Source organism: Chaetura pelagica, unplaced genomic scaffold, assembly GCF_000747805.2.
Source record: "Chaetura pelagica isolate M959 unplaced genomic scaffold, ChaPel_1.0 scaffold15, whole genome shotgun sequence".
Lineage (NCBI taxonomy): Eukaryota > Metazoa > Chordata > Aves > Apodiformes > Apodidae > Chaetura > Chaetura pelagica.
In genome coordinates this window covers 4,627,524-4,636,086 of record NW_009953507.1, presented here as the reverse complement: position 1 = coordinate 4,636,086, position 8,563 = coordinate 4,627,524, and the positions used below count along the sequence as shown (strand labels likewise).

The following is an 8,563-nucleotide window of genomic DNA, read 5'->3' as shown; positions in this document are numbered from 1 at the left end:
CCTATTATCAAATTAAGAAGATCAGTATAAATGTAAAATATACAAAGTAACTTTCTTTAGCAACACCATACAAAATATATAAAAGTATCTACACTTTTTATATATATATAAAGCATTTTTTTTTTCTTAAGACGACGTGTCCATAGGGGGGTGGATAGAGATGCTGGCATAGAAAAGAAAGGACACTTGTTGGGATATTCCTCCCTAGAGCCCAGCAAGATGAAGAGTTCATGCTGTAGCCGGACAAAACTCCAGAAGAGATGTCTCCCAGTGCTTGTCCAGAGGCTGATGGATTGACTTACTGTAGGTTCAGTGCGATAATAACAACGTGTTTTTCCTTGGTTCTCCCCAGCAAGAAGCAATCCCTGCAATGCTGTCTGCTCTGTGAGCAGGTATCTGTCCCTCACAGTGCATCCCTGCGGCCATTCCCAAGCGCTTTGGCGTGGGGTCCCGCCACGAGGAGGCACCACAAGCAGCCTCAGCGCAGGTGCAGCTGGGCACTGCGTCTTGGCCACGGGTGGTCAGGAGTCTGCCATGATGTGAAACCAGGTGGGAGTCAATGCCCACCTTGTCCTCCTCAGCACGCGGCCGCTCCGATGAAGTCCGAGGTGGGCAGGTGGTGACCCCGCAGCGGGGAGTCCCGAACCATGCAGCAGCCATCACAGTTTCCTGATGGTTCAAATTGAAGTTTCGTTACTGCCTCTGTTAGTGAGAAGAAGTAATCGTGCAGACTCAGGGTTAGACAGGCATGGGCAAACCACTCCACCCCAAACCACCTAATCCTTTTTAGTAAGGGCTCATGCTCTGTGAAGTTGCCGTGACTTGCTAATCCAACACTTGCCAGGGGGATGCTGCCCTGGAGGGGAAGGTCAGCTGGGAGAAACAATTCCAGGGAGTGCCAAGAGGTGCACTCTTTAGAGGAAGCTCTGTGCAGAGCTTGTATTTGGCTGACACTTTGGTAAAAATGTGAGGTTCTTACACATATGTTAAAGGCTGTTGGAAAACTGGCAGTTTACACAGATTCATGTGTTCTGCTGTCAAACAGCAGTTTGATGGGATGCAAAAGGTGTAGAGAGAAAATGGTTGCTTAGTACAAGTTGGCTAGTTATCATCCAGTGATGAATGCCTTACCTGGCAGCAGCAAGTAGTAACTGCTTGTTAAAGACATCTCTGTTTCCTGGCTAACCAGGATATATTTCAACAGACAGTTCCCAGCAACCCAAAGGTGTACTTTTATAGTGAGCTGGGAATGGTCTGTGCACCCACAAAAAAAAAGTGTCTAAAGCATGGTGGGACAATGTCAGAGTTAAAGCTGGGTGAGGTATTTTCTCTTGGTTTGGAGAAAGAATGAGGGTATTATTTGAATTAAGGAAGACTGTGCAAAATCTTTGTGCAGACTTTTAGGCATGGCTGTTGTAATTTTAAATGTAAGAATTATGACAAGTAGTGAGGTTTCTGAGAACACCCTTTGGCTGAAAGCTTTCTCAGCCTTTTGTTAATGTTTGCTTGAGCTTACAGTGGCAAATAAGCACACCAAGTGCCATGAAGCTGGTGGGAATCATACACCTGGTGATCTGGAGTCACTAGCCTGTGGTGGCACTTCTGCAGCCTTTGGATTTCCTGGCCTAGCAATGGTTTTCCTCTGCCCAGCTGGACACCCACCCTGTGCTTCCCCCAGCCTAGTGCATTTCCCCACCAAAACACTGGGCCTCCTCAGGAGACTTCTTCACTGGGGTCTTGCTCAAACCTGCCATCCTTCATGCTGGCAGCTGGACACTTAAAACAGCTCTTGCTGGTCTTACTGGATACGCATCAAGAACTACTGCTCCATGTTTGCCCTGCACCTACCCTCTTCCTTAGGTGCCTGGTACTGGCCACATTATAATTAACTGTACCCCATTAAGTGAATGGTTCCTAACGGCCCCAAACACTCTCCCTGTTGCAAAAGGGGAGGACAGGTGAAAAACAGAGGAAAACCCAACTGTTCCCATGGTCCAAACTGGGTGCAGGTGAGGGGTTGAGGGCAGAGAAACAGGAGCAGGGTGTAGCCCAGAGCAGAACTCTTGAGGGCATGCACAGCTCCTGGGGCCATGGGTGGGCACTGCTGAGCCATCCTGCATGCCTTGCAGTGTGAGGGAGCAGGAAAAGCCCACCCTTGTCCTGGTGATGGGGTAGGTGATGACCTTGGCGTCTCACCAGGCAGGGAGGGGGACAGGTAATTCATGTGGATGTGGGAGCTGAGTTTGCTGTGACCAGGAGTCACACCAAGCACAACAAGTCCCACAGCAAAGAGACAGGGCAAACCTAAGTTGCTCTAGTTCCCAGCTTGCCAACTGGCAACTGGCACACCAGGGTGACCACTGGCAGGTGTCCGTCATGTTATCTGTGACACCTGGTTTTGGTACTGTATTCTCATCAGTGAAACACAGTGGCTCATGGACATGCTATGGACAAGCACCCAGGACAGTCACTGGTGAATGACTCTGGTCAAGTCACCAAGTGAAATTATTGCTTAGTGGGAGTCTGGAGTTAGAAAGCAGAAGGAGAGGCCAGAGCCACAGGAGGTCTCCCAGGACATGCCGATGTGGCACTTACTCCGAGTCTGAGGTGTCCGCGTGTCCTGTTCCCACGTGGATGTTCATGGCCATGCCATTGAGCTGGTCTCGAGACTGCTCCCTCCGAGCATTTTTTACTGTCACCCCTGAGTCTGAGGGAGAGTGGACCCCATCGTTCATCCCCAGGGAAGTAGTCCTGGATGAGATTGTGGTCTGATTGTAATCTGATAACTTTTCCCGCAGTCGATTCTTCATATTCTTATCCACCAGCGGGGGAGGGTAGGTGACTTTATTTTTTAAGATGCCTGTTACGGAACAGAGGGAATAATGAGACTTTTGAAGCATGCATCAGTAATTTCATTTATCAAGCTGAACACATCCAAGAAGTGACATTTTATTATTTCTTAATCAGACTTCTACTTTGTTACTTTATTTAAAAACTAAAATATTAGACTTCAACAAATACCTCCTGGCTTCCCATGGTGTACCTGGTTACACAGGTTGGAGCCATTTGGAAAGTGCTCTTCCCTGACAGAGCTACCATATGAACTCATTAATGTCCCAGTGAACCCCAATGTCCCAGTCCAGCTGTGAGGCTGGGTTGGCTGTGCTACCTTTCCTCTGCTCCGGCTGCTGGTTATTCTGGTGGGACAGAGGTCTGTTCTCCTTCTGCTGCCCTTCGTTCTCCTTGTCCTGGGGCACTTCGTTGCTGTGGTTCACCTGGTTTTCCCTGTGAAGCTCTACGTTGACCTTGGTCTCAACTTTGAGTTTCTGTCTCCCACTGGGGTCCTCACCATCACTGGCTGTTAGACACTCTGTGGGCCAATAGGGTTTCACATGATTGGGAAGGGTATCAACTGCAATGCAAAAAAACACTAGCTCGAAAACCACTTTTGACAGCTTTTCTTAACAACTGCCCAGCCAGTCCTGTTCCCTGTGGCTGGGGAAGAGTTGTGTACCAATCCAGAGCAATGCTTCAGATGAAGCTTGGTGGTCTGCACTGCCCGTCGGGTGCAGCAACACCCAATAAACATACCTGGTAGGATGACAGGGTGTCCAGACCCCCACCAGGGAAAGGCTGCTGGCTTCATTACTGAGAGGTGTGAGTCAAACCTGCTCTCTCAGCTGCTCCAGGGCTGGCAATCCCACCAGCTCCCTGGGGATGCTGGCTCCTCAGGGGTGAGGGCACCTGAGGCACCTCATGTCTTTGCAGTGCACCAGCACACAGCCTGGACATTTCTCACATTAAGCTGACTTAAGGACAAGATGAACTGTGCCTAGAAGTGCCTGCACTCTGCCACACAGTATTGATACCAATGGCCCATGATCTCCCACATTTTATCTCCATGACCTCCCCAACCCCACTAAATTCATATGCCTGTATTGCACAAGGAGAGATAGGTGTTTCTTCCCCCTGCCCAGAAAATAACCAGCTCCTTCCTCCTCTTCCTTCATATGAAGCTTTCCTGACCGTGCAGCACCTGCCTGCAAACCCACTGACTGCCGTATGAGCACCCTAAGTTGCAGATTTGCTCAAGCATCCTTTTACTTCTACTCTCTCATCCCTGTGAACAAACCCTTGGGGGGAAGAAAAAGCAAGGCACAGTGGTAGGGATGCTGTCTCAGGTGTACTGCTGGTCTGGCAAAATTGTCCCATCTACTCTAAGGCTATTTTAAAGAAGGGAATGAGCCCATTGCTCTCCCCTTGCCCTGGGGGTACCTTTGGGGGTGCTGTGGAGTGGGCCACGTTCGTTATTTTTGGAAGTGGACGTGTTCCAGTTTTTCTCTGGCTCAAGCCCATCTTCCTCACTGTCTGATGAATGGGAGGAAGCATAAGAGCTGCTGTGTTCATCGAGGGACAGTTCACTGTCAGAGTCTGAATCGTGCTCTGCAAATGTGGAAAGAGGAAACACAACAATGAGAGCACAGACAGGAGCTGAACAAATCCATTTGATGGACTCACAAGGAGAAAAGAAAGGCAGGTGTCTGATTCTGGCCATACCAGGCATGAGCTCTTACATCCATAAGTGTGCATAAGATTAATTTACCAGGACTGTGGTATCTAAGTAATTATGGGAAGACAACTGCTTTGCTCGGCTAGGGTGCACGACCTTTTATAAGAGGTACAGAACAGGATGGGGACACATTTTTACTCTATTCAATATACAGATGAGTAACTCTACAGGATCTGAATCAACACAACACACAGGCAAACGAAGGTACCTACAAATACCAAGAGTCTGCAAAGGCAGTCTTAAAAATAGCTACGAGGCAACAAAATTTAACATTGAGATCCCAAATGAAAGGAAGTCAGGAAAAAGGCACTTCTCATTTTCTTGTACAAAACACATAGCAGTAAAAAAAAGGATATTGCCTCAAGGTCTCAAACGTTAAAAGATCTCCAATTAAAAGTCAAGAGCAACAGTACATAATTTGTGAGAAAGAAAGGGGACGCCAGAAACTGTCAACAGCTGAGACAGCTGTCAGATTAAAATCAAACCACCACAAGAAGCAGATACATGATAATTCCATTCCAGGATTCCCTAATAAAGCAACCATTGCATAGTTTTTTATGCCAAGACCACAATGAGAATCAGATGCACCAACTCAGATGAACTATTCTTCCTATTATTGAAGCCTTTGAAAAAAGTGCTGAGAAGGAAAAGGTGCACAACTCGGTTGAAGCATTTAGAAATAATATTTACCATTGGATTTTGATGGGTTCCTATGAAAAATGGAGGAATCTCCTTCAGTCTGACCAGCCCTTGCTTGACTTGAGGATCCACTGAGCTTATGAGCAGCCTCATCCCTTAGAAAATAAAAGAAGGAACAACTTTCTTGGTCACTTTGCTGTTCTTAATAGCAAGACATAGGTTATCCTGATGGAACTGTCTGCCTTTGGCTACATGAATCACATTCTGAAAAAGCCTGAAGTTAACCCTAGCTAAATCCCAGTCCTTGAGACATGACTGAATTTTAACAGGCAAGCAGCACGGCCCATACAGTTCACCCAATAGTTATGTTACCCACTGCAGTGTTGGAACTTCCCACTGAAGATGCATGCAAAAGAAAACGCATGGAAGACAGTGACAGTCACATAAAACAGAACTGCTAAAGACATAAGACAAGTGGCATTTGAACCAAAATGTTTCTGTTTTCCACAAAAGCAACAAAAAGGGAAAGGCAAGCACCTGAAAGCCATGCATCTGCCACCTGATTACCTGAGAATATAAGCAAGGTAGCTATTGTGGCTCTTGGCTGACCTGACGGTGCTTTCTAGGGAGACAGTGGATTCCCCAATAGTTGTGCGATACATATTTGGCTCTTCTATGTATGTGTTGTTACAGTTCAGAGATCGCTGGAGGAAAATAAAGAAGACAGAAAGCAATAGTGAATGATCCTACCAAACCCCCAAGTTATCCACAAATGCATTAAAAATCTCCAAGTAACTAAGTGGCTTTTGATGCTGAGGAAAAAAAAATATTTCCTCTTGTCAGTTTTAATGAAAACAGTAATCAAAACTTATGAAAGCAGACAGGAGTCATCTTTGTACAGGTCACTGAAATCAAACAGACAATTCACTGAACTACGGACAAGTCACCTAGAATTATATTTAGGTAACATCTACCAGCAAGAGGATGGTTTTTCCTTACAGTCAATAATGTAGCTCTTGTTGTAGTGGAATCATCTGGAAGTGGTTTCTTTCCAGTTAAAGTGTTCTTCAAGTGCTTCCTGACTTCTTTGTTAAATACGCAGTGGAAGAAGAGAATGAACAGCCCCTGGATCATTGCAGAGAGAGGAAGATTAAATCTAAATGATTCATTACTACCTAACTGCAAATACAAACAGAAATTTGATAATAGCCTTTTTAAAATAACCCCTGAATTCTAGTTTGTAGTCCATGATTTCAATAGCAACATTTCTTTCTGTCTTTGACTGAAATGGTACTGATTGATCTACGACTTCTTCATAATTTGATTCCATGTTCAAACGTGCATGTGTCACCCTCCCTCACTGCTTGGGAGGAAATGTTACTCTCAAAATATCTAACAAGGACCTCAATGTGCCACTGGAAGACACTTCAGGGAGCTTCAGGGTTGTACTTGCATTAAGATTTTACACCGACAATGAGACAAAATCAACAGCAACAAACAAAAAATACAGCTTTTATTGAAAAGCTCTGGAAATGGGGAATTCTGTGGTAGGTGTCCTGTTCTGTTGCTTAGAGAACTTAAAATAATCTTGTGAAATGTGGAGAGATGCTGGGGGCAGAGCAGTCCCAACTTTTGCCCCGTACGTTCCTTGGTTCAGCACTATCTCCTGGTGGGAAAATCACTGGAATCATCAGAGCTGTGAAGTTATTTGCTGCCAGGAACACACACTGACAGCTTTTGCTGGGGGCAGAGGCAGATGTATTTGCTCTGACGGAATTCATGCAGCTGCCAAATTGTTATCAATTTTTTGTTGGAGATACAGTATATAGAAGCCAATCACTCATGAATTTGCAGCTGGACCAACATCACAAGATGCCTGCATTAAATGATTTCAGCCAAAGCAGTTGACTTAGAGAAACTTGAAACTTCAAGCTCACTTTATAAACATTCCAGCAAATGCGATCCTAGCTGGCATTAGCAATTTGAGATTATTCATTAATAAAATTCATATAAATGACTCTTTAAAAATACATGTTCAAAGAAAGCAACGATGTGAAACGCCACATACCACTGTGCCTCTCTAGGCAAGTCTGGAGAATTCCATCTGCTGACTTTCCTCCCTCTCATCAGGTTTATATTTAATCTAATTTCATTTTAGGCTTGTGGAAGCCTGGTTTTACAGCCTGAGTAGGTGTATTTATGTCAGAACATACCAGCTACAGTGGCAAAATAACCTTGCCAGGTTGGTCTATCTAGATGATGCTTCCAGGGCATAACTGGAGGAGACCCATCAGACTTCTTTTTCTGTTTGGTTGCAATTTGTGACTGTTGTGCTGCAGCTGATGAGAGAAGCCTGCTAGCAGTAGCTGTTTTAATACTGCAGGCACTTCCTATGACAGTTACTGCCACTTTTGGTCACACTCAAACTTCATGGCTACTTCTGTGCCATGTCTCCTACAAATAACCATGTTCTGCATCTTTAACCAGCAAGGGTGTGTTCACTAGGACAGGCAACCCAGTAAATGCCTAACACAGCAAGTTGTATTTGAATATCGTTATTTGGCTCATTTCCTTAAACTTGATTTGTGAAAGCCTTGAACTTCAAGACATCCATTCTGGGTGAAATAAAACAGTTTCTTATTTGCCATAGCATCAGAACAACTATTACCAATAGAGCAGATATAAGACAGTAACAAAGATTTTTGTCTCTAGAAAGTAAGAGGTATAATTACCTTCTGTTATTTATCTGTCACAGGCTATAATAGCAGAGCACTTATCTTTAGAATGACTACAGGTGAGAGATGCAATTACTCATAGTTAAGATTTGGGTGAAAATAACTGTCTCTTTGAGAAAGGAGAGCAAAAATTTGACTTGACAATTCTGTTCTTCTTCCATCAGCTCATGCTGCGCATGTTTTTGGAGGCCTGGGTGCAGCAGCGTGCTCACCAGGGACTGCCACTGACAGGACACCATCCGACTTACCTGCAGGCAGCTGAAAATGGCAAAGAGATAGTGGAAGGTCATGACGTCGCTGTTGACGGCCATGAGCCCCAGCAGCCACGTGGCACTGATGAGCAGGAGGAGCAGGAAGGCTGTTCTCAGCACAGAGCTGTAAAGCAAACAGGCATTTGCAGCATGACAGGTACAGGAGAACAGCCCAAATTCTCTGCACGGGCAGAGCCACGTGCCCAATGATCTGCCACCTGGAAAGGACCTTTGGGAAAATCAGGGCAGTGTTCATCAGCTCCCACCTCCCACTTCTCTCACTGGACTGCTCAGTGACTTATCATATTCAGGTTAAAAAAAAAAAAAAAAAAAAAAAAAGGGTTTTTTTTTAAATTTCATTTCCAAGT

The 8,563-nt window shown here is 45.2% G+C and overlaps 1 protein-coding gene across 1 annotated transcript in view; it reads right to left on the bottom strand.

The window, feature by feature from the left end:
* Positions 1-677: 677 nt before the first annotated feature.
* CELSR1 (cadherin, EGF LAG seven-pass G-type receptor 1) overlaps positions 678-8,563 on the bottom strand; it is a 167,363-nt gene continuing 159,477 nt past the window's right edge. Inside the window, exons 29-36 of the mRNA XM_009999453.1 lie at positions 8,193-8,319; positions 6,209-6,334; positions 5,819-5,913; positions 5,261-5,364; positions 4,276-4,443; positions 3,170-3,412; positions 2,596-2,860; positions 678-702 (exon numbers count right to left, since the gene is read on the bottom strand). Of these exons, the coding sequence (XP_009997755.1) occupies positions 678-702; positions 2,596-2,860; positions 3,170-3,412; positions 4,276-4,443; positions 5,261-5,364; positions 5,819-5,913; positions 6,209-6,334; positions 8,193-8,319 (1,153 nt within the window). The remainder of the gene's footprint in view (positions 703-2,595; positions 2,861-3,169; positions 3,413-4,275; positions 4,444-5,260; positions 5,365-5,818; positions 5,914-6,208; positions 6,335-8,192; positions 8,320-8,563) is intronic.